This window comes from Onychostruthus taczanowskii, unplaced genomic scaffold (assembly GCF_017590055.1).
Source record: "Onychostruthus taczanowskii isolate IOZ18803 unplaced genomic scaffold, ASM1759005v1 scaffold4, whole genome shotgun sequence".
In the NCBI taxonomy this organism is placed as follows: Eukaryota; Metazoa; Chordata; class Aves; order Passeriformes; family Passeridae; genus Onychostruthus; species Onychostruthus taczanowskii.
In genome coordinates, this window is record NW_024501459.1 from 2,035,860 (window position 1) to 2,062,815 (window position 26,956).

General features: G+C 34.4%; 1 protein-coding gene across 2 annotated transcripts in view; it reads left to right on the forward strand.

The window, feature by feature from the left end:
- Positions 1-26,956, forward strand: part of SNTG1 (syntrophin gamma 1) — a 309,163-nt gene that overhangs the window by 240,284 nt on the left and 41,923 nt on the right. For both annotated transcript variants that reach the window (XM_041412822.1, XM_041412823.1), the window contains 2 exons: positions 5,587-5,625; positions 24,397-24,513. In XM_041412822.1, coding sequence (XP_041268756.1) covers positions 5,587-5,625; positions 24,397-24,513 — 156 coding nt within the window. The remainder of the gene's footprint in view (positions 1-5,586; positions 5,626-24,396; positions 24,514-26,956) is intronic.

The following is a 26,956-nucleotide window of genomic DNA, read 5'->3' on the forward strand; positions in this document are numbered from 1 at the left end:
CTGATTAGGGACTTCCTGAATAATGCCTACTGTGTCCTCATTGTTTATAAACTTTACAAATATTTGATTGCTTTTTAAATTTTTATTTTTTTGGCTTGCAAGAGAGATTTTATAACATTGATTATATAAGCTGAAACATATCATCTTGGTTCTCACTTTTGTTCTCATCTAGGAACCATAGTGAGGATGACTCAGCCTGCAGGTATCTATAGGAACAGACTGGAAGGCAGAGGTCATGCTTGTGCTTATGCATTATTCAGTGTTGAATCAAGCCTCTCCTCTATGTAACTGTTCGTACATTCTGAGTTTTTCCCTTTCTTCCTTCAAGAAGTTTATGCTGAGCTCCTTCAGGCTGAGTGTGTTTGCAATCCAGTGTGACTAGTCTTGACAAAAATCCAACTAGGACATGAAAATTCTAGGAATGATGGAAGTGATCCCAGTCTTTTATCCTTTGAAGCACACAGCTGGTAAAATGTGATCAACACACGACAGAGAATGGTGCTATCACTGAAATGATGGAAGTAATCCCAGTCTTTTATCCTTTGAACCACTCAGCGGTAAAATGTGATCAACACACGACAGAGAATGGTTCTATCACTGGTAGGTCAAGAGGCAGATGTGAATTAAATACTTCCTATCCTCCCATATTTTCCAGAACATATTGGCTGATCGTTTTGCATAACTTAGCTTATAGGGATTTTTAGTGTGAATTCTAAAATCTACTGCAGCTTGTTAAACCAGCACCAAGAACTGCTATATTTGTTCTATAGGCAATTATTTAATGCATTCACCAATATATGATGTATTTTGTGGGGGTTGCATGATTCTTTCAAATCTTCTCTGATTCTTTAATGGACATAAACTCTTGGATAACAAAATTTCACAGTCTTACCACAATTTCCCTATCCCATTGAGTAAATAAAAACCTAGCAGGGACAGAAAGTAAGACTAGCCAACTAGTAATTTGAAGTGGTATGTACTCTTTCTTATTCAGGAACATAAGATTATCACAGCATGGACTCATGTTTTCTTCCAGATCTTAATGATCTAGCTTCCTCTTTGGAATCACTTAACATCCCAATGGCACAAACTGTATTGTCGCTTGTCTTCATCTCTATGCATGAGATGAAGAAGTATGTAATGGATTTACATTCTTCTCAAGCTATTCTATTTTAATCACCTATTAATGGATGTGAGTCAGCAGTTGTGTAATGTAAACAATTGATAGAGAAGGTTACAGAGTCTAAATTGTTTGGGGAAGTCCATATCAATGGCTAGCATAAATTAAAATAATAAAAGGTTCTTTTAAACTGGAAAATGACTGTGACCTGCAAAATTATATGATATCTACAAACTGCAAGAAAATGAGAGATCAAATCATGTGTGAAAGCATGGGGAGTATCTTATTTACTGCCTAAGTCAGCAAAAGGCTGAGCAGGCACTGGTGTTTCATATGTTGCCTTGGCTGTTTCCCTAGGTACTCCAATGGAATGGTCTCTGTCCTAACAACTAACACCTACTCTGTTATTCTTTCTTCTAGGACCAGATGTATTGCCCGAGTCTTAATTGTCTATTAGTCATCTTTCCCATTAACCCTTTAGAACTTTGAGTCTAATTTACAGTATAGTTTGTCATGAAAGAGGATCGAAGTGAGTGTGGTACACATAGAGTTTTCAAACACCTGATTGCTTCTATTTAAATTTTTAAGGATTGGAGAAACCTGGAATCTCAAGATCTTTACTACTTTTAAGAGTACTTGTGCTTACTGAAAGATGCATTTCCTCATCATCTCATGGGGATCCTGTGATTAAATTGGAATAGCAGATTTCATTAATATAAATAGGTAAGAAAGGGGAAAAAAACCTTAATAAATAGTAGTTTTCAAATTACACTTTAAAATCCTCATATGGAAACTGAAAATAAATATTGCTGTGCTATTGGCCCCAAGAAGGTCTGAAAATCTCTCAGAGGAGTGAACAATTCAGTTCAGCTTTAACTGAGTGTGAAAATTTAAAACACAGCTTTTATGAGCTTAATCAGCTGCATTTCAGCAGAGGGCAACAATAATAGGCTACAATTCATGGAAAAAGATAATAGTATGGCAGTATTCTACTGCATTACTGCTTCTCTGGCACGAAGATTTTTAAATAATAAAATTTAAAAAGCCCCAAACATTTGCAATCGTTGTGCACACCTGAAGCCAAGGTCTGCTCATTTGTGTACCTGCTGAGAAGTGCTGTGTTCCGTGTTCTTGTTTGTTTCCTCTGCAGAGCAGTTACAGCCATCACTGAGAAAATATCCATCTGTGGTTGCAACATCTAGTGCATCAAAAATGACTGAATTTGGCCATGGGACATTTTACATTACGTTCCACTTTATATCATCTCCCTGCCCAGTATTCTTGATGTCTATGATATCCAAACATACTGTGAGATGAATTTTTGGAACATAGCTAGTAAAATGTATTTGTACCATTAACAATCAGTTATATTTTGAATCAATCTTCTTTGACAGCTTTCACTAAAATATATTCTTCCCATCCCTGAAAGTTTTCAAAGCCAGAGCTCTGGTTGGAGCTCTGAACAGCCTGGTCTTGTGAAAGGTGTCCCTGAGCATGGTAGGGGGTTGGAATTAGGTGACCTTTAATGTTCCTTCCAATCTAAATCACTCTGTGTTTCTATGATACCACTATTAGTCTTGTATTATCACCACTTATCAATTTCCTTGTCAGATGCAAGATACTGCAGTGACCTTTTTTCTGATTCCTTCCTCCTCCTTCCACCTCGAATTGATCATCAATTCCCAAATCACTTTCTCTATGGTGTTCTTAGATTTTTTTTCCTAATTTGCATTAATGGAAATTGAATCAGAATAGAATATCATCCATCAGCACCTGGTTTTTTGTGTTTGAGGTAGAAGCAGGTAGTTCTTGCTAACTTCAGATCAGCCTACATTGTATTTGTCTTCAGACAAGTGTTTGTTTTCTAGCTTCTTCTTCTGTCTACTTTTGTGCCATTCCTGATTTTTAATTGCTCTGTACAAACACATCTTTATAAAGAATATTCTCAGAACACCTCTGTTTTTAAAGTATAATATCTCCTGTTTTTTATTTACTTTATTTACCTTTATTTTATTACTTTATTTATCTGCTGGTGTTTTATTTAGAAATATTACATTCATGTATATTTGCAGTGTGTTGAACTGGTGAAAACAAATTTTATTTAATTGCATCAGTAATACTATGTGCTTAATTACACATAGTATTACAGCGAGTTCAGTAAAGTTATGGAAGACTGAAACAATATTTCTCTTTTAGATAACTAGTAAAGTAACTGAAGATTTTTTTGTCTCCTTTCATTTCTGGAAAATGTTTACTTATAGGTTTTAAGGACCAAATAATTTAGGTCTGGAAATTAAATTTTACTCAATATACATTGTAACATGCTGGGAAGAACATATGTGTGCTGCCTAATTGTTGAACTTTTTTATTCTGTAATATTCAGTATTTATGCACATGAATGATAAACATTTTGGTGTTCCTAAAACTAATCATACTTAGCAGTTTTTAGTTTCAGGTAGACTTGAACAACTATAATGCAACTAAAGTTTTGAAGTTTCTGTAAAAGAATTTAAAATAATGTATTTCAAGAAATCACCTTATATACCTAAAAAACCCCATAGTTTAATTGTTTTAATTAATCAAAATAACAACAGTTAAAACAACCATGTAATGTAGGTGCTTAGATTGTATTTTAGAAAATGAGCTGGAAATTTTTGAATGAGAAAATGATGTTTCAAGTATGTACTTACATTTTAGAAGAACATTGACTGTACACAATGTACCTAATATACTTTGTACCTGTTAAAAAAATGCAATCTTTGTGTTTGAATTAAATAAAAACAATCCTAAATTATTTAATATGTAACTGTAACTTTCCACTAAGTAAACATTTTCAGTATTTTGTTTAGAAAAGTAAAATTTCTTTTTCTTAACATTGTACTTTCAGAATTTAAAATTTTCAGGCTTTTAGCTATAGTCTCTCCTTAGATTACAATACATACAATAGTTTCTACTAACACAAACAGGGATTTATCATGCTGGAGTAATTAATGTTTGATTTAGGAATAAATCCCAGAAGTCTTCAAGTATTTTTTAGATCAAAAAAAGTGGGTTTTATCTGCTTTTTATTTTAAAAAAAATCACATTAGAGAGGTGGTATCTTGTATGGATTAAATTTATCCATATCCATATGTTTCTTTGTTCTTTGAATGTCCTTGTTCCTCTAATGCTTCTCCTTAACTAGCATTGAAGAAAGAAGGAAGGGTAGAAATGTTCTTCTGACACTTTTGAGGCAGGATACATTTGAAAACCAACTGAAATTAGTTGCCATTATGTTCTTCACAGTGGGAATTATCCTTTGATAGCAAAATTGTGGGATGTCAGTGACACATGCTCAGTATTTGAATGAGGAATTCAAAGAGCTTGCGACTGCAGTCTGGTTCTGAATTCTGCAAAGCACATTGCCAGCACATCTCTGCATGTTGTTTAGGGACAATATTGTAAACACTGGAGGAAATTCGGTGGTGATTCTTCTTTTCTTCTAAAAAGATGTTGCAGGTTGGTTGAAGCAGTTTAATGTTATATTGTGTTTTCAGGGCTTTTCAGCTCATTCAGTTACATTCCATACAGAGACCTAGTTGACAATGTCTTTAATTTAAGTATGTTTTTATTCTAGGTATTAGGTATCTGTCATTGAATGCACATTTTAGATTTACTAGGTTGTCAAAAGCTTTCAGAGCTTATGCTTAAAAAAACCCTTTTTTTTTTTTTTTTTTTCCTAGTAATGGTAGGAATGGGTATGTTCTACACATAATTCTTTTTGTATTGGACACTTGTGCTAGAAAGCTGGCAATGTTTGTTCAGACGGGGTCCATGAACTGCGGGGCTAAACAGAAGCTTGTAACGAATTAGGTGTCTCAGCCTGGTTTTCTCTTTACTTTTCACCTAAGGACATTGTTGAACGTTTTAAGAAAAATTACTTGAACAATTATCAGAACTGATTTTGTGTACTTGATTTTGCACCTAGGATAAAAGGATAGAGTAAATGATGTTTCCAAAGCTGTTCCAACCCAAATCTTCATCATTCCTTAAGGAAAGGAGGTTGCTTAGAGTTTGATGACTTTGGTGGTTGGCAGTAACTTGCTATGAAATAATTTTGAGTTAAATCTTCTAATATGAAAAAAAATTAATTTTTTCTAATAATTTTCTGTTCTAATAATAAGAAAAAAAAAGGAAATTACATAGTGTTTCAGAATTTAGAAATAATTTTGTGTGTATGCACCTCTCTTGGATTCTAAATAGCAGAATGAACCCTGTGGTTCATGACCACAGAAATATGCCATTGCTCAAATGAGCTTGCCAAAGTTTCAGTTCATTTACGGCAGGAGATTTTATTTTCTTTTTTCCAAGCATAATTTGGAAGGGAGGGTCTAATATATGTGTCTAAAATCCAGTTGGGGTTTTTTTTGTTTTGTTTTTCATTCTAGTGGCTGAGTATTAATCTATTTCTTTATTCATTTTTATAGATTAAAAAAATCAACAGGAATTTTCCCGTAAACCAGCAGGTAAGAAAAAAGAACAATTTGGGTTTTTCAAATTCATAATTCTAATTCTCACTTGAACTATCTTTAATTGTGTGCTAGTTATTCATTATTCTACCTGAAGAATTCTCAGTAGATTTTCTTTAGAGAATACCTTGGTGTTTTAACTTTCTCAACTCAAAGGGAATTGGAGTGTTTCTTCAAAGTAAGAACATACCTAATCTTTTCAAATTAACTTATTTGATGAAGATATATATACTTTTCTTCAGATTGTGTCTTACCAATTTTACTATAAAACAGGAATGTTATCGTTATCCTTCACAGAATTAGCCAGAAGAAATCAATGTTCCAAAATTCTGGAAATTTTCTTCTTTTTGCCTATTGACAAATGCAGGAATAAAAAAATTAATATCTACACTACTGTTTAAACAAAAGATGAATAAAAGTTACCAAGGTAAAACTCAGTACACTGTACAGTTAAGTATGTATATGTTGTGTATGACAACTATTAATTATAAAATGATAATTTCCACACAAAGAACCTTGTTAAGGAGAAACAGAGCAACCTGATTCATAAGAAGGAAAAAATTGCTTCCTCATACAAGGAGAAAATATGTATAGGACTGAGCTGTAAACTTGCCTTCAAGAGGATGTATTTGAGGAAGAAAAGTGCTTTCACCTCCCTTACACCAAATCTTCAGTTAGCCAACATATTTCTCAGTTCCCTTTCTCTGGTCCAACTTTATTTATATGGAATTGCACTGAGTGTAGTTCACAAAGGAGGGAGTTACTCCTATTTTGTTTTCTATTTTCTTCATGAGATGATGCACAAATGTAAAAAATTAATGAAAATAATATAGTACTACTAATATTAACAATAATAACAACTATATGTGTAAGTATAAATGAAGCTACAATAGATGAAGTTAGTATTTGCATTTGGAAATTTTTGTAATAATTTGTATAACATCAAGTGCAGAGAGTGCAAAGATATGCTCCTATCTCAAAAGAAGGAAGATGATACTGCCTAATGAACAAAAAGCAGTTAATTGGTTCCATTTTCACTGTTATGATTCACCCTGAACTTATCTCTTTGCTTTCATTACTATAAAAAATAAAGACAAAAATATATAAAAAACCGTTAAAATGTCCCACCACTCTAGCATATAATTTAGGAATCTCTGCTGTTTTGGAACCCTTGTCACATGGGGTCAACAAGGCATTTTATTCTGCATTAGAACTCCTGTGGAAAGCAAAAATATCTTTCCTGGCTTGAATAGCTGTTTGGCCATGCTCTCTGTCAGGACAGCCTGCAATTATAATGCATTCATCTCTCATCAGCACCAATCATTATACTCCAAAGGAATTACTGTGGAGCACTTCAAGAAACTCAGTCAAAAGGTCAGACTGGAAAGAGAGGCTGATTTGATTAGCAGTGAAACTGGAAAGGTCTTGTTGCCTGTCAAATACTGGAGAAGAAAAAGGTTTACTTATTTCTTGATGTCTGAAATTTCAGGGAACATTGAATTCAAAACCAGATTTCCTTTTTGTCTTACCTTATATAGAGAGGATTGTAGTTTTTTTATCATAAAAGAAGTTAAGAAAACTCACCTAATTTAAATGAAATGGTTAATATCTTTCAGTAGAGTCAGAAAAGGCTACAAAGATGTAAGGTTAATTTCTGTCTTCATGTTCAGCAAGTATTAACACGGTATGCAGAGAATAAACAGGAATCTTTACTTGTTATATCAACACATCATTTACCTCAAAATTAAAATACCATCTCAAATAGTCTTGTCATCTTGATGTTTTAAAATAAAATAAATTTTTATCTAAGAGGTTGAACAGCTAGTTTTAACTTCTTTCTGCAAGCACATGATGAACATGAAAGCTGTCTTCATCCTGTTATACTTTTTTTTAAAAAAAAAGGTGTGTATATTTAATTTCACTTAACAAATACCCCAGGTTTTTTTTAATGAGCACTAGCTGGGCAATTTAAGGTTATTTTCACTTAGAATTTTTATACATACATATGTTGATTTTAATTAGTTAAGTAAAATGGAAGACAGTTGTCAAGCTAGAGTCAAGGAAACAATCCTTAGGATTTCTTAATAAAAATATTCTTGATATGGAGAAGACAATAGGAGCATAGACAGATCCATTAGCATTACAGCGAGGAAATACCTGCAAAGGTGTGTAAGATGCTGCAGCTCCAGTAGTGTTATCCAAACATCTCAATGTTGCAGCAAGTTAAAAAGATAAAAGAAAAAGTAATTAGAAAAGACTTGTTGAGAGCGCATAATGTGGCAGATTTCCTGTAATGTAGTAATTGTGAAAGTAGGTTTGTCTCGAAAATCGTTAGAAAGATAAGATATATTAATTAAAATTTAAAGATCAAATGTGATGTGTATCGATAAGAAGATGGTAATTATTTGGACAGCATGAAGCAATAAGAGGTTCTCAGAATGATGGCAGTACATTTAATAGTGGTGGAAAGATGATGCAAAAATGCTGGAAGAGGACCCCACAGACAACAAAAAAAAATTGAAGAAGATTTTGGGACAAGAGGGAAATAAAGCTCCCCCTCTCTGAGTTGAAAGTGATGATGAAAAGAACACTTGAAATGGTAAAAGATAGAAAATTAGATGTGTTTTCTATATTGGAACTGTATGGATTACATACATTTACACTGGATGTAAATAGTAACATTTAAGAGTATAATAGCAAGTAGTTGAGAAAAAAAAATAATTTTGGACTCAAAATATATTGACTATTTCAAATATGCACTAAGAAATATGACCTTGTCAACAAAATATCCATAAATGCAGAGAAAAAAATCATATAGACCTCGTAGCAAAGAGGCACAGAGACTGGAATATTTCAAGGCTTCAGCCAGAGGCTTCTCTAGTTGATCAGCCAGGATGGGAGTGGAAACATGGGCATGTTTCCTTTTCTTGGAGCTCCTGACCTCTGTTGAGCTGTTACATTGATTACAGCAAATGTCAGCTCCTGCAAAAGCCATCATTAGGCAGGTGAGTTTTGAAAGGCATCATCGACTCCCTGCTAGCTCTTTCCAAATGACAGGTCAGTAAACTGTGGTGGTGTAATGAGGACAAGCACTGCCCATTCCTTTTCAATTCCCAATCTTTTCGTTGTCCACCGTGAATTTGCAAATGTGCTGATCTCAGCTGAAAATTGACTTGATAGCATCTAGAGAAATGAGCATTAGGCAGTCCTTATAAAGCCTTCTGATCCTTTTCAGAGTGAGAAACCAAATGCAACCTCCAGCTACTAGGGATTTTACTATACATTATAACTCTCATTTTCTATTTGGGATTCATTGGGATTTGGCTTTTACTGGTTGCCATGCCAAGAGGATGAATTAGCAATATCTGGCTTAGATACACAGTGGAATTCAAGGTTTAGGTATAAATCTTAGTCTGGCCTGCAGTTCACCTCTTCCTGTCCCTACATGAACAAGTAAGTAAAATGTTCACCAGCTGCAGATGGGAAAGTCAAAACTTCACATACATGTTCACAAATGTAATAAATAGACACTTGCTTCTTTACTACATGGGCAACACAAGGTTTCACATGAAATAGATAAAAATATCATGGCAGAGGAGTGTATTTAAAACTTTCTTTTCCTATGTTGTATGTCTCATCTCTATTAGGATGAATACAAAGGGTACAACCTCCACCTTTCATATGCTGAATTCACCAAAAAAAGTATAACAGGGAAGAATGCTATAATAATTTTCTTTTTTTTTTTTTTGAGCACTATTTCTTTTCTTCCCACAGGTAGCGTGAGACTTTTTGAAATATTTGTATCTACAGAAGATAAGAAATTTTCATTAAATAGTTTTAGGATAATGTGTCCCTCTAGAATGTTCATGCTTTATGGGAAAAGAATTGGTAGCTGGTCTATTCAAAGTAGACAGTTAATAATGAGAATCATGTGAGAATGAGAAAGAGTGTATAACTGTGTTTAACTCAGTTTTAAAACAAGGTCATGGCATAATGAACTGGTGCCACACTAAGGCCAGAAACTGGGGTATCACTGTGCATGTCAGATTCCACAGTCAAGAACCCTGTTTTGAAGATAATATTTTTGATGGCCAAGAATGGGGTGATGGGATACATCTGATGGCATTCAAAAATATACATGGTTATGCCTATTTCCTTTTACTTCTTATATAAAGTAATAAAAACAGCTATACTCATCTGTACCAGATCAGCTATGTTGTGTCACCTCACATTCCGCTTTAATAGGGTGTTGTCCAGTTTTACTACAGTTCTACAGTAAGAACAATCTCATTTAAAATCAATTCTAAAAGTCTGACTCAATGAGCTTATTTAATAAAACCTAACTTATATTTATTATAAAGGTGAGTGCACACAGATGTCATGGTGACTGTCTTGCCCATCAATCAAGCCAGTGTTCTTTGCTTAGAGACACAACACATAGAGATCTGTTGCATCTCTGTTGCACCTGAAAAGCTGAATTCCATTGCTCAAGTGAGTTGATGGGACTGATAGAACATCTATTCTACTGATAAATACCTGTATGAAATAGAACACATACCTTTTTCTTTGTTACTAATTGCAGAGTAATAGGCTCTATTGCTGTTGTATTGGCATTTTTAAAATGCAGTGATTAACCAGAGAGTTCTGAAAAATTACATGTCCTCAAAAGAAAACAAGTCTGTTCTAGAAGTACATTAAGAGCAGTGGGGTTTTTTTTCCTCTCCTTAGTGTATTTTCTTTTTCTTTTCTTTTTTTTTTTTCTTCATAATTTTGCCTGTCTGTTGAATTAATTATTTTCTGATATTCTCTTCTGTGGTACCTCAGAGTAGCCATCCTGCAGCTCTTGACTGACAGTTACTGAACTTTCAGATGCAATGATGCCTCTGCTCTGTCACCATCTGTTGTCACAGTAAGGATTTGATCAGGTTTATTTTGAAGGAAAATCTCTGGAATGAAGCTTCTATTGTTAAATGATTATAGAAACACACAGGGGAAGCTGAGTTCTTGCTGTTAAATTAAGCAGAAGTGCACAATAGGGTGTAAATTGTGTTGGGCTAATTCCCTGCCATTGTCAGCCATCTATGGCACTCAGCATGGATTATTGCTGCATAACATATACCCTTGAAAGTCTTACGTTGCTTATTGATACTTAATTGAGCTTTCCGTAAAATAAACTGAATATCTTGATCCATATATATCTATGTGTATTGAAAAGTTTCTGTGCCTGACATGAAACATTTTTCCCTGAGCACTTTCTGTAATTGTTTTGGATGCTTCTGAGGCTGTCTTTGTTACAAAAACTATGCTTCCTTGGCCAATAAAAGATTTTTCTTCCTTTTTACATTGTAGTCTAGAATAGCTTCTGGACTTCAGAGCATTAAAAATTTTAGAAGAGCAATACATGTGGTAGGTTGTTAAATATTTTAGGCTGAGCAAACCATGTTGACTTTTGAGAGGAAGGTCAGACAGCTTCCTGAAGCTAGTTGATTACCTGATGAGCTAGATAAAATTCATGTTGTGAGTCACTTGCTGCAGTTATTGGATAGCAATGCTTCTGTCCTAGGGCTGCATACCTTATAGCTCATGAGAGGATGGAAGTAATTGGGACACCTGCTGGAAATTTAGATGATACAAAAGACTGATTAGATCAAGTTCTTATTTAAATCTCAAAATATAAGTCTCAAGCTGTGCATCAAGTACTTTCTGCATGTCCAGCAAATTCAATTTTGCCTCAAGTGGAACTTCATCCTCATTTACATATTTTTCTCATCTATTTTCTTGGGGTTTTTTTCTAGTACTAACTCATTAGTGTTACAAGTATTAGCTTTTTTTTTTTTTTCCCCCATCTGCAATATTAATATCTCTCCCTGAAAATTCCTTTCAGTAAGGGCAGTTCTTCCTGAGCAAATTCAATGACCAAATCTGTGTTGGCTGTGTGTTCATACTTTAGTCAATACAGGGGTGAATGTACTGTATCTCCACTAAAGGTTAAATAGGACAGGTGAATGAGGGGGTTCTATATGCCTTGCTCCATTGTAGACCTTTCAAAGTGTGTGAAATAGACATGTCCCACAGTTGCACAATAAATTGATAAGTAGATAAAAATTATTATTTACTTTTGGGTTTGAGAAGAAGAGTTACTAGTTATTGTACATTGGTGTTCCAAACAAATAGGCAGATAAATATAAATAAATAAATACATGTGTATTAAAAAATTATATATTTATGCCTATTTTTGGGTGATAGCTATGGCTTAAATGCATTTAACTGTGAAGTGGACAGCCTGATCTACTGCTTCTGAGATTAAGGTACTCTTACCAGATCTTTCACCTTCTATTTACACACTTGGGTGTCAGTTCAGACTCATTCTAATCCCACAGGTCTTGTGTGTCTTTCTGTATAGTGCCATAGCTTCAAAAGGAGACATATACCTCAACTGTTGGGTCGGTGGTTAGGTTAGAAGATGAAAGACACAGGTCTGACAGACTGCCTTTGTGAGTACTGTAATTTTTAGGTTACAATAAGCTGCTTCCTTTAGCTGCTACCTTTTGCAACAGGACGATCTTAACATCCTAATAAAACTTGATCCTGTCTGAATGCATCCCAAAGTGCTCTGAATCAGAATGCCATAGCAGATGTCATCAGAGAAATAATTGCTTCCTGTTTTGTCATAAGAGTATGACTTGAAAAAATACTTCTTCTCCCCAGAAGCATAATTCTATATCTATGGTGAGGTCAGACAGTAAGAAATCACTGAGTTTAAATAACAATCAAAGGTGTTGCTTTTATTGCGTCATTTTACCCCATCTTCTATTTATGCATGACTTGACTAAATCCAACTTTAAACATATTTGGATCTGGTATATTGCCATTTACCCAAGAATTGGGATATGTAGCATAGTGGGACAGTGGAAGGGATTCCTGCAATTTAAAGGACAGATTTTCTCCAGGATTTGGATATTTATGATATCTAAGACTGGAAATAAATAGCAAACATTGAACCAAGAAAGGGCCTTTGATTCTATTAGAATGAATGCTTCCATCTTTTTCATGTACCTTTTGGCTGGATGGGATCTCTACTATCCAAACAGGCCAACAAAGCAGCAGGACGTGTAGCAACTTTCAGCATTCTTGATTGGAAATAGATGTCTTAATGATGCATATGTCCTGTAGAATTTCCTGAAAAATGGTAACAGAGAGAGTAAATAAGGAAAAGTGGGAAACAGAGCCACTGTCTTGAGCCTGTCTGAGTTCAAGAAGCTTTTGGACAATGCTGTCAGGCTCACAATGCTATTCTTAGGTGTGTTCTGTGCAGGGCCAGGAATTGGACTGAATCATCCTGGTGGGTCCTTTCCAACTCAGCATATTCTATGATACCCACAAAATAAATAGGTCTTTCTTTTATTTTCCTTTTTTTTTTCTTTTATTTTCCTGCCAGTTATACTTAGAAAGATTTAGTATAGGTGATTTTTTTTTTTTTCTCCAGCCTCACCTTAAATAAGGAATTGTTAATATCTGTATCTTACAGATATGAATTTTTTCTTTCTGGTCAGATTGTAAGTTTCATTGGAGGCTGAGGCTAGAATTAAAAATGTTGCAATGATTTACTGTAATGTCTCTTTTATTGCATCAAGTGAGTGTAAAAGTTCCCAGGAATAGCATTAATTTTAGTATACTAGAAGGAAGGTGTTCAGTAAGCCTATACACACATTATTCCTTGGGGAATTGTATAATCTAAAGAAATTAATTAGAATCAATGAAGCACATACTTTAACTATAGATTTTCTATTGGAGGAGCACATGGGACTCAAAAAGGCATAAATAAAGTATATTTAATTACAGTTTACTTCAAGAGGAGAAATGAATAACACTTCATTTTTCTCATTACTTATTCTACATCTGTGCAGATGGTTGGTGCTTCAAATCATAGCTTCTGATTGGAAAAATATTTATTCTCTTCAACTTCTGAAAACAGTGGTTAAACAGAACTCTGTGGACTGCAGGTGGTCATTTGTCTTTTCTCTCTTATCCCAATAACAGTCCATGGGATCAGGTACAGAGTTGCTACCTGAATTTCCGAAAATAGTTGATTTTTATAATAGTACAAAACAATTGACAATTTATGGGTTACCTACAAATGAAGAAGGAAAAAATGCTGAAAACTGACTAAATTATTTCGTTATTTATTTAATAAGAAACATTTTATCTCATTCGAATATCACTCAGGAATGCTGGGTTGGGAAAAACAAAAAAAACCCAAAAGCCAAACTAGTCAAGTAATGTAGAGTCGGCACCTCTGAAGGTCTGAGGAGGTGTAAATAGGTAGGCAGTTCTGTGCCTGGGCTTCTTGCTTTAAAACACGTCTGCCTTGATGGCTCTGTTAGTGTGTAAGTGCTGAGTGACCAGAGTCACCCGAGCCAACTCAAGAGTACCCACAAAGCCCAGCAGGATCAAGATACAGTAGTGTACAGTTTCTAGCTGTTTTCTGCAAATATACATCCAGAAGTCCTGCTGCTTCCCATTATTTGTTTAACAGCCTACTGTTTGTAGTAGTTGCTCAGTAGAAGCAATAGTCACTCATCACTCCAACCTATTGCTCCCACGCGCCTGCCCTGATGGCAGTAGGTGGAATAATTCAACCAGCTCTTCTTCCCCTCCTGCTGAAGTAGGCTGCTGTTCAAAACCAGACCCAGACAGTGGGAAAGAAGAGAATCTGGTCCTGTTATGCAAATAGCATCCAGACCTCTGAGCCTGCAAAAAAAAGCTTGAAAGAATAGATAGTCTCTTATGAGAGGAGTGGCTTCTGGCTAAGTATTAATTGTGAATTTGCATCCATCAATTGTTAAATAATGTTCCTGCAGGTCACTGCACTTCACAGGGCCTTGAACTATTTTGCCATGATCTCTTCTTCAGTCAGACAGATGGCACCCTTGGAGGAGTTTTTATGTTCTCTTTCTATGGGTGAAGGAGCTTGCTTGTCCCTCTGTAGAACTCTGGATAAAGAGCCTCAACATCTTACACTGAAACTTGGACTTCATTCAGGACACAATCTTAATTTTATGGGTTGCTTCCCTCCATTTCTCATGAAAATGGGATGCTTTATTAAAAATAAAAAAAAATCATGAGTGCTAGAAAGCTCTGCAAAATGAGTCTGACTTGGTACTTTTTAAAGACTGACCTTTTCCAATGAAACTGCAAAATTCATGGAAATGCTGAGATGCTAGAGACCAACAACTACTGACAGGCATTGCTCCACTGTCAAAAAGTAAGTGCACAAAGTGAGTTCAGTAAATGTTAGGAGCGCTGCTACTAATTTCCTGCCACAGGCTGTTGGCAAATGACCAGCTATAGAATCCTCAGGATAGCCTGGATTCAATCTAAACACCAGGAAAATTAAAACCATCTTTATTATAACAGAACCAAAACATCATCTTGTTAATAAATAGGATATAGAGAGAAGCATGAAAATAATAGTATGTAGAACATACTGAATATAATGTTCTTCATCTAATCATCCCCTAGGAGTTTTTTTAGCTTCTGAAGGGGATATTTTAGCAGTAATTATCCTCTGCCTTGCCTTGCTCTTTCAGAAAGGGACTGCATTCTGGTTCTCTTTCTCAACACATTTGTATTTTAATACCACTGTTTGCAAAGTGATGTTTAAACTAATACTGGAGTAGCATCATTTATCTATTATTTATAATCCAAGAAGAATTTTATTTACATTAAGAATGTGTAAGAATGCAAGTTATGTATCATTACTTTGGTCCTTTACTAGCAACTTTATTCTTGTCTAATCTGACTTCTCACTTCCTTTTTCCCTTCCTCTTCAATCTCTGTACTATATCAGGGTCCTTCACAAATCATAACATTTTCTCCACCTGTTTGCAATTGAGAAGGGTTGATAGGATACATCTTTCATTGCTGCATGTGAGCAATGTCTTCAATCTCAAGGGTATTTTGCCTGTGAGCAGTCTGTACTAAAAATTCCTTTACAGAGCATATTTTAAGAATGAAATCTCCAGTGAGAAACTTGATACACTGTCCCTCCGGAAATTAAGGTAGATAAAAATGGGGTTGTTTAGAAAATCCTAGGCAGCTACAGATGGATTATGAAATGTGAACTACTGCATGTGGTTTGTATATGGAAATGAAATAATGTGAAACTATAATAAAAACAATGCTGAAGCTGTTTTTCTAAGAGCAGTAAGTCAAGACCACTTTAAAATAGATTCCAAGGCATATATGTCTGCTTTGAGATCAAAGATTCACAGCATAATTTATATTGGATGAGTTTTTGTAGGTCATCTGGTCAGAATCCTTCTCAGAGAATGGCCTACATAAATCAGATTGCTCTGGACTTTCCCCCATCAGATTGTGTCTGTCTTTAACAATGGGGATTTCATAACATCTCTCACCAAGAGAAGTAATTGAGAAAATTAAAAACCACTAAAAGGCATCAATGGTGCCTTTGCTACATAATTTCTTTGTCATAGTGCAACAAAACAGAGTAAATCTCACTGTCTGTCAAAGTATTTACTCTGGATTTCAACTGCAGAGTATTTATTTGTTTTTATAAAAACAGCTTATTTTTCAGGCTTTTGTGACTGAAAGTTCGAATTCTGAAAGCAGGTGAAAGAGAAAAGCAGTGATCCATAACATTATCTCTATTCAGCTGTAGTGGAAGATCATTGGGACCAGTTTGTTTCAAAACAGGTTTTGTCTGTTCAAGTGTTATTTTTTCAAAAGTGGTCTTCATTTCTTTAATAGATACATTTGAAATGCATTTTGAGTTAAAGGAAGATAGTTTATAAGTGCTGTCTGATTTCTCTAATAAAAAATAAATACTTCTGTTATCTATATCTATTAAATTTATTGATTAATTTACAATTTCTTATTACATTATATGATTTGAACTGAAAGTTTACTGCATTGTTCATTTTTTTATAGATAAAGAAGAGTTATTATCACTTTCTATTTAGAAATTAAGCTTAATTAGACCTATTGCTTAATGGTCTTGAAAACTGTGAAATCATTAGACAAAAGATTATTTGCTGTGGCTAATAAGATACAAAATTACCTTAGGGAGTATTCTTTATTGATTTGATTAAAATTTTATAACACCGCTTGGTTTTTTTTTTCCCTGTTAGCAACTGGCAGTAGTAACATTGATTCTCCAAAGACATTGTGCAGATGCAGCAAAATTTCTCATCTGTAGGTTTCTATTTTCTCTACTTTTGAAAATAAAATTTCAACTCTTGTTTACTTATTTTTCTTCCAGTTTCATGCATTGAGTGCTTGAAAGAATTGATTTCTGAGAGGCAATGTAACGCTTGTCTAAAATATTTCTATTTTTAAAGGTTTTATTTATTTTTAGTATTCTGGGAGTTTATAAGCAGTAATTGTGTTCTCTGAGAGCCCTAAGAAAGTCTTAGGGACAGTTTCAGCTTGCAGAAGTCTTTTTATTTTGATAATCAGACAGGACTGAAAATAACTCTTCTTCAGTAGAAATAGTCAAAGAAATTTTGCAAGCATTAATAGCTATTTTCATCAGTTGCCATTTAAATTACTGAGAATAAAAATGTAAACAAGTACCCATGGAGAGATTTATTCTATTGAATATTGATGTTGATTCCGTTCAGTAATAAAATTTATTAAATAAAATATTTTAAGTCTAAGAAGGCTTTTGTATAATTACATATATATGGGAATTATTCATTTTCAAGCTTTGTTCTCACAAAGTATTTCTAAGTCAGATCTTGTGAAGTCATTGATACCAAAAACAGGATTTCTCTCAGGTATGTTTATTTTGCTGTGCAAACTGCAACACCAGAGGCTTCAAAGACAACTTTAAGTATACATTGATTATCTGCAGGTTTATTCTTGCTTTGTGAGCACTTTGAAATGTAAACATCTAATTCCATAGAAATGTAATTCTGATGTTATGCGAACTCAAAACATTTATTACTAGGATTCATTTCAAAAAACCTATTCCCCACCATCTGTATTTTCTGTGTACTCAGTTGTTTGGGGTTCTTCCATGTTACCGTCTCCTTTGGACTGAGTTCAGTAAGCTCAGGATGTGAGCAAGGCAGCTGCATGAGCAGTATGGTCTCACAGAGACAGCCACGTAGCCTAAATTGCACTAATCCTGTCCAAGTTCTGCTTACCAGTCTTTTTCAGAGAAACAGAAAATCTGAAAGTTATCTGTAGCCAGTCATTGACATCTAATTGAAAGATACTCCTGGGTTAAGTTAGGAATGTTATTAAATGTTTCTGTAAATATTTCACTATCGCCCGGATACTTAAGAAGGATAAATATGTCAGTGGTTTGCTCAGTGGCACCATTAGAAATCTGAAAGGCACTGTCTGGTGGCATGTAATATTCTGATCTTTTTCTCCATTCACCGTCTTTCAGTAGTCTACCCTGAGGTGAAAAAGATTAATGCGATAGGTTGTTCATCAAAAGGGAGAGGTCATGCCCCCCAGCTTGATTATTTGAAATAATTTTGTTTGACCCATTTTTATTTTAGGCATGAAAAATCCATGCTGTGTACATTTAGAAGAGGAAAAAAATGCCATTAATCAAAAGACAAGTCGTAAAACCAGTCAAGCTACTAGGCTTCAAAATAAATGATGTTTACTTTTTTTCACATGAGTGCTGACCTTGCTGTATCATACTGTTATCTATTTTAAACCCCCCAAATCCCCCAGAAATTTCATCCTGGATTAAAATTTACAGACTTTCTTGTGCCTGTTCCTAAATTTCACCTCCAATTTCAGGTGAAAAATGAACAGGTAGGAATTAAAAAATGGAAGATTTTTTTGCGTGTTTTTCCATAAAAGAAAGCAGAACCCTACTGGTTCCAGTAATACAATAGTAAAAGGAGGGAGGAATGATGATAGTGTGATGTATAGTATTTATTTTAGTCAGGAAATGTGTGAGACCTGCACATTTTCAAATGTGTTTGCTGAGAGCTGCTCTCTTGAGAGTATCAGTGATGATCTGAAGCCGCTCGGGTCAGCTGCAAAATGCCTCTGATGTCATCAGGAATGCGTCTCCTCAGTTGTAATCCTGGTAATCAAATGAACCTGCTCAGGGATGTTTAAATTGTGTTGATGTGTAAATTGCTCAGAAGGGGAGTTATGTGGTGAGTAAACAAGAAAAGTCTGCAAGAAGGAGAAGGGTCAGTCAGGTGAGGGAGGCAGATTACTTTAGATAGCATGAGATTTTTTTTTCATCATCTAGCTACTATACCATTTAGCAGGAAAATGCTTGATGCTGTATAAAATGCACACATCCCTTGTGCATTTCGGGGAGTTTTCCACATGCTGGCTAACGACTCTAGTTCATTTTTTATCTTTTTTTGATTACCCAGTCAATATCCTGGAAGACAGGACTAGTGTGAGCTATTTTTGTACTGATTCCTACTCATAATTTCATGCACACTCCCAAAATTAATATGGATTGGTATCTAATACTGCAGTTTTCATCCAAATCCATCTTTGGAATAACAGCTGCATAAGGTCTTTCTTGGAAAAAGTCTGTGCTTTCTAAATGCTAATCACCTCTATTAAAATGAACAAATTCAAATTGTAATGAATTTTAAATACACGTAATTGTGCCTTGACTTGAATAATTTAAGAAAGGCAAAAAAATCTCAACTTCTAATGTTGACATTTTATCAAAGGCACACAGTTGCCCAATTAAGGTTCAAATTGACTTTGTCGTTAGAAGAATTTATTTCAATAAACAGCTACTTAGAGGTCTTAAATAAGTAAAATGAGTGCTTTGAAATAAGCTGTGACTGTTAATATGTAGCACTGGATGAAAAACCCAGTAAGTGAGCCAAAATGTTTCTCTGGATTAGTAGGTTATAACAAGAAGAAGAAACCGGGCAAAGCAACATGCAGTTCTTTACCTGTTTGGAAAACTATCCTGTATCCAGATGTAGCCATCATTTTTCAAACCTGTGGAGGGAGTGATGGCATGCAGCAGTTGATACAGTCCTGAGTTCCAGAAAGATCCAGTACATCTCATTGGGAATATGCAAAGTTTTCTCATGGGATGCTGTTAGATGTAACATAAATTGTTCTGCAGGTTTTTTGAGCAGCACTGTTAATTTTGGACAGACCTCTACGGAAGTCCAGGCAAGTTTTGCTACTGTAAACATCTGTCTTTGCTCTGATTCTGATGTTTGCTAAGAAAGCAGATGTGCTCTGTTTTCAGTCTTTGATACCAGTTTTCATTTATCTGGATTGTAAGCAAAAAATCTTCTTTCATAATTAAGAAATATTTTCTGTTTTCTCTGACATGATTTACTTTAAGACCTGATAATATTTCCTTCATTTTTCTGTGGTCATTTCAAAAATAGAACAAAAGAAAGCCAAATGGAAAACCTATACTTAGCATTGGTCTAGTAGCAAGATGACAATGTGAGTTCTTACACAGGAAAAAATTAAGTTGTGAGATACAATACATGTGCAATCTTAGATGGAATAATCTATTTGTAGTTGAGTGGTCTAAAAATATGAAGGTGATCTTTAGACCTGTCGATGATAGCTAAAGTTTCAGTGGACTTTTTTGATGTGGAAGATAAAAAAAATAAGTCACAGGAATTAAAAAAAAAAGGTTAGGAAAGATTAGCAGTCTTTTCAAAAACCTGAAAAACAGGATAGGAGACATTTTGACTTCATTTACAATAAGGCAAAATGTTTCTAGCATCCATTCTTAATTTTATGTGATTAGTCCTTCTGTTGACTTTGAATTTTTTTTTTTTTTTTTACTCAGCATGCAGTTCCTAAGGCTTTTCCTAAACCAATTCCTAAGTAGAATAGATTTTGCCAATGATTGTGTTGTGATCACCCTTTTTCTACTGTTTTTTCACACATTTCCAGTGTGGTTTTTTATTGTTTTTCTGCTAACAATTGACTATAATAAATTTCTAGACTATACAAAAAATTATTTTTAAAATTACAGAGAAAATTATATTAAAACCACAGCAGAGAGAGTTATCTGAATTTCTCATCCCTCATTACTTTCCCTCTGTGTTGTCTGACATATTTATTTATCCTTGGATTCCATGTTCATCCTGTCACCCTAAGCACAATTTCACATAATGTGAGTATGAGTATCAGACTTGCAAAATAAAAAGCTGTCAGTGCATCAGTTCTGTTCTTTGAATTGCCTGGCTTTTATGATGTCACATAGGTATTGCATTTCATTTTGGGGAAATTTTCTTGTATTTTTGTCTTATTATTCTTCCTTAAATATAATGAATTTGGTGTAAAAACTCTGAAAAAGCCTCTCTGATAGTCAAGGCTATTTAAGTCATTTTTAGCAATATATTGGACTAATATAAAATATGGTAATTTATCTTGCTTGATTAGGATGTCTCTGTGATTTAAGAACATACTAAATTACAAGATTATGGATTTTTGACTGAAGAAATTGTCCTGTTTCATTTATCATTTCAATATAGATTTTTCTAAACTGTCCATGATTCAACCCATAAACCATAATGACTTATTGAATCTTTGTTACTGAACCAGCAGCCACTAAGTTAACTAATTTGTGTCACCTTTTGATTTTGAAGAATGAGCTGTTTGAGGTAAGTTAGAAACCAGGAATGCAACTATTATCTTTCAAATGGAATGTGAATCATAAATAAAATCTGTTTTATCAAAATAAAAAAAACTAAATAAGATTAAAAAGTAACTAGATTTTTGATTTTATAAAGGAGAATGCTATGCACTGTCTGCTTGTGATTAGCATTTTTATCTGTTCATCGTGTGTCTGTGCTAAGCATTTCTTTTCAGAAATGAAATTTCTGGAATTTCATAATTTCATGAAGTACTATATGTGCCAAGTCCCCATGTGCAGCTACACTGAGATACGGTCCAAAACTCTCAGTCATATATTATATTCATCCAATATTTCAGTTCATATATATGCATGAACTAATTTTGTGAGTTATAGTCCCTTTTCAGTAAATAAGTTTCTCTAAGCTTTTATAGGTCAAAGCTTTTTTAGAAGTCAGAACATCTCCCAGTAATAGAAATGTTTCAAAAATGTAATCTACTTTACCACAAAAGTGAAAATTTTCAACAGTTTCTCACTTTCATTGTATAAAAAATTGCAATATTTTATTTAATTTCACATGTTTAGTATGTTTAGATAAACTGAGATCACTTTAGGAACTTAAAAGTTATCCCAACTCTCAGAGTCATCTATTAATATAGTTATCAAGTATTTGTTTGGTTTTGCCTTGCTTTCCAGAATATAGCCTGTGCTATTTTAATCCACACATGTGAATATGCACATGCACTCAAACAAACTTGAAAATGTTCCTAATTATAATCATACAGCCTTTGCTTTACAGTTCCTCTCTGTGTTGAATAGTAGGTATTGACCCTGAAGGAGAAATGATTTTCTGTTAATAAAACTTTTGGTACAGCAGGTTGTCTGGAAAATCAATCTGATTTTTCCTCATGATCTACAGAGGCAAGAGACAAATATCTAAGGGAGCAATTGCCCTAAATTTCGTGCCTACTTTAGTATTAAGTGAATCAAATGTGGAATATCAATACATCTGCACAGCATGAGTGACTGTATCCTGTTATTGTGATGAATAGTAGATGTAGAAATATGAAAGAGAAAAACACTAAGAAGGGATTATGTACAGTGTTACAGAGATATTAAATATCATCAGGCAAGATGATATCTTACTGTGTGTCCAATTTAAAGTAAAGAAATCAAGATGAAACCAAATTAATTCAATTGAATTGGTTTTGAAGCACAGATGTCTCTATTCCTAGAAATTAGCGATTATGCATTTTCTTCAGTTATAGACAGAAAATGTGCCAAACTTCTGCACATAGTAGTACAATTTGTTTATGCTTACACACCTCTTCTGTGTAAATCCACCTCGGTCACTGAGATCTAGAGACTGCAATCGAGTCGGAGGGAAGAGGATCTTATTTATGGATAGCATATGAAACAGCAGAAATGAGAGAAATTTGAATAAACATTGAATTGAAATAATTTAAAACTTCTTTTACTTTACCAGGTAGTTGTTTGTTTGTTTGGTTTTTTTTTCCTTCTGAATTGTTCTTCATTCAGGAATGAATGAGATTTCAGAGAACATGTCTTCTTAGTTATTGCATGAAAATACAGTGTTTAGCATTCTTTTTGATGGTTGAATATTATGGTACAGATCTGTCTTCTTTTTGACTTTTATAAACTTGGTCACCAAACAAACAGATACTTCAACACATGTTCTTCATTGAACCTGAGACTATATGACAGTTTTAGTGTTTGATATTGACAAAATAATTAAGTACTGAGGTGTCACCGTAGTAAGAGAAAAATGGAGCTTCTCCCTGTCTCTGGTTATAGACCATAAAATATCCAATAAACTGTGACAGAGACTAGTAGTGTTGGTTTCATACAGGGGGATTTTGAAAAAGCTAATAATTTCCAGTGCGTAATGATAAAAAAACACAACGTACCCTGTCCCCCACCCCCAAAAAAAAATAAAAAAAACCAGATACACTATTATTTTAATGCGTATTCCATGAAGAAATTTTGCTGAAAATTCTCTGCCCAAAAGTACGGAAATAGCCTAGTGTAAATGTATTTTCAAAAGGTACACAGCATTTAAAATCTGGGAGGATAAATCATGCAGTAAAAACATTAATTTTAGGGACATGCATACCACTGGTGCACTAAACAAACTTGTTGCCTTTTTTACCTTTTGTTACGTAATTATTACCATTTTCCTTACATTATTATTACTGACATATAAGACAATGCCCATAACTTGTTACTGTAGAGATCAGTTTCACAGAGACATTTAAAAATAGACCTATCCCATTAGCACCACTGTATGAAATATGGGTTGAACTATTTTCAATAGCAGTAGTGTACCCATGCACACAGGAAAATGTATTTTATTACTAATGACACTGTTATAAATCAAACATCCCATGATGTGTCTACTCCCTGTTCAGTGGTTCTCCAGATGTTGGCATAGTGGTGACTCATGTTCTACTCTTTAAGAATTTGATATTAAAGAACTCAAAATCAACAGAATAGGTAGGAAATTACATCCTGAAGAGAGCTGGAATAAGTTCTAGTTCAAACTTCTGTGTCAGAAGATCTGCTGGTAGTGGTAAGGGTCTACAGCACTCTGGTTACCTCTTAGCTGTAGATGAAGTCTGTTCAAAGTAGTGACTGAAAACAGTCTGCTAATCTCCTATTTCCAAGCAAAAAAGTTCAAAACTCCTACAAAGAGATTTTCAGGCAGTAAAAAAAATATTAATTGACATTAATTAATTGAAAATGAAATTTGTGACATCGTGTTGTTTAATGCGTAACTGTGAACTTGAATGTGGAGGCTCTATCTACATTGCTGTATAGTAGCAGCTGCTTGACTTAGAATTCCTGACTGGTGGCTCCTTACACTTCACTTACATTAAATTTCACTGACATGATCTGTCAGCAAATATGTGGAACACTCCTTTAACATCCCTGGAGTATGTGGTTTAGGTTTTTTTGTTGTTTCTAGTACAATAAGTATTTCTTCTCATGTTTTTGCATTGTCCTTACAGGCATCATTTATAAAAACTGCCAATGTACGATATTGTATCTGGGGTTCAAGGTTTGCAGCTATGTTAAATTTGACAGACATCAGTTTATGCATGTGAAATACTTGCAACAAATGAAAAGTTCTGAGGAATTGTCAACACTATTGATTTTTTTGTCAGATAGTCTACATGGGCTGGACAGAAGAACGGGAACAAGACTCCCTTCAGGACCGAATGTACACACCAAAGTTTCTAGCACTGAGGGGATCTTCCCTGTATAAATTTATAGCACCTCCAGTAAGTATGCTTCTTATGCTTAGTTGGAATAAATTTTATTAAATAAAATAATGTCATGTAATGTGTACAAGTCTTTCACAGTGAGATACCACTCATTGGGCTAGCAGGACTGTAACTAACAGCATTGAAGAGTTCTAGAGTGTGTGGTATAGAAGTGGGAGGAAACAGCTCTTCCTCAGATGATTTGGTATCTAGCAAGAACTTACTTTCCCACGCTTCAATGAACGCTTAAAAAAATAAAAGAGAAATCTGCTCATGTTTAAAAGGAGCTTTTAATTTTCTTTTGGCAGACAGAACAGGCCCAAAGCAACATGGTTAGATTTAAACTGAACAATCATTCTAGAGAAACTGCTGAGATTTGGAAATATCAAAGCTTTTTACATGCTGTAGAGATGGCAATATGTCTCTATTTAGATTCCCTCCTGAATGTAAGTTTTTGCTGCTTGAGAGCACCGAAAGGAAGGTAGGGAATCAAATGAAATTGTTTAAGTTAAATATATTAATTGGATTCTCACTGGGAACACCAGAGAAAATTTTAGCGCTTGTTTTATACTCAGCAATTTGCTTTCACTGTCTTATGGTACATCTAAGATGCAGTAAAGATCCTCTAGCTAACTTTTAAGCCAGTTGCTAAGGAGACAGTAGCAGTCCCATCCATGCCTGCAGCAGGAAGAGTCATGTGAATTAATTTGTCCTCTTTATTGGGTGACCTTTCTGACTGCGGCTACACCCTGTGTTTGTCAGATCCAGGCTGTAGCTCCTTCCTGCCTGAAAAAGAATCATAAAATAGTTTGGGTTGAAAGGGAGCTTTAAAGGTCACCTGGTCCAACCTCCTTACAGCAAGCAGGGACGCCTTCAGCTGCGGCAGGTTGCCTGTCTAACCTGGTCTTGAATGTTTTCAGAGGTGGGGCATCTACCACCTCTTGGGGCAATATCTTCCTGAGGTAGCTCAAAGTCATCTTTCAAATCTTTAGATTGATCATCACTAACTGTTGGTGTTCATTTAGCAAACAGTTTAAAAACATGTGAAAGACATGGGGAAGGGAAGGAAGTATGAACTGGAAACCTCATGTGTTCAATGTTTGTAGAGTAGTTCATGGGTGTGGGATTAATCAGGTCTATTAATTAATTTTTCAGTGTCCGATTAAAACATCAGATTAATGCTAACAAGCACCTTAATTCAAAAACATCTCTTCTGTCTTTGCCAGACCTACTTAAGCGTTTGCTGCCTGTCAAGTAAAACCAACTCCATTCTGGGTACTAGATAGAATGAGAATCAATGATGAGAAATCCTTTTCAATACCCAAGAGGAATATTATTCTTTTCTAAGAACTATGGAAGAGACCACAAACCTCTTTACTGAAGAATCATAAATTTATAGTAATAATATACTTGTAGGGGGTAAATGTCTGATGGGGGGTGAAAAATGGGTGTGAAAGGAACATGTTCATATGAAGAGTCTGAACCATGGTAACATGAGTAAGGAAGATCTTGGCAAGCTGCTATTGTATAAGACAAGAAATTCATCCTCAAGTTTTTATAGCTCTTGTCTCAGCTTAGCTGCAAGGACAAAATGAATTCATATTGCCAGATTCTGATTCCCAGTCTAAAATAGAAAAACTGTTCAAATGCAGAGAAAAATATTTTCTCTTCATGGAGTAGGAGGGAAGCAGAATGATAAGCATGCTTTTTTAGGACAGAGCTCTTACAGAGCTGCCTTAAAGACATAGAATCATAGAATGTTTATGTTAGAAAGACCTTAAAGTTCATCCAGTTCCAACATGTAATGTATATAATAATTTCACACTTCTAAAATCCTATTTTCTGTATCCAGACTTTTACACATATAGTTAAATTTGCTATTCTGAAGATTTGTCTCTTCCAGGGATTAGAAAATATGAACAATATTTCAATGACAGTTTCAGAGCTTCTTTTTAGGAGATGTATAAAGTGTAGTTAAAATAAAAACTGTTTTAATTGTATGTGCAGTATAAACTGCTTGGACAAAGTTGTTTTCTGAAAAGAGATGTCCTACAAACTTTCTTAACCAGAAAATCAAACAAAAGTATTTGCCCAGTCTCTACCAAAGACTAACACATTAGGGAAGCATGTGTTTAAATGATGTCTATCAACAGCCCTGCCTCTTTTTTTATCTTTTTGATCAATAGTACTTCTATTTCCCATGCTCAGATAAAAAGAGCAATCCTAGTGTTTCTTATTTTCGTCTTGAAATTTTTAAAGAAAATTACTTCTTTATTATTATTTTTTTATATTATTTAGTGGCACATTTCCTTCTTTAGAATTATTCATTCTGTCAGCTCTGGTGGTTTTCAGTTTCTTCCAATTTATAATTGGAAATTTACTTGAGAAAGAGCCACTAACATCCTTTCTTTTACTACTTAATATTTCAAATTAAAACATTAAAAGTGAAGGGTGCAGCAAT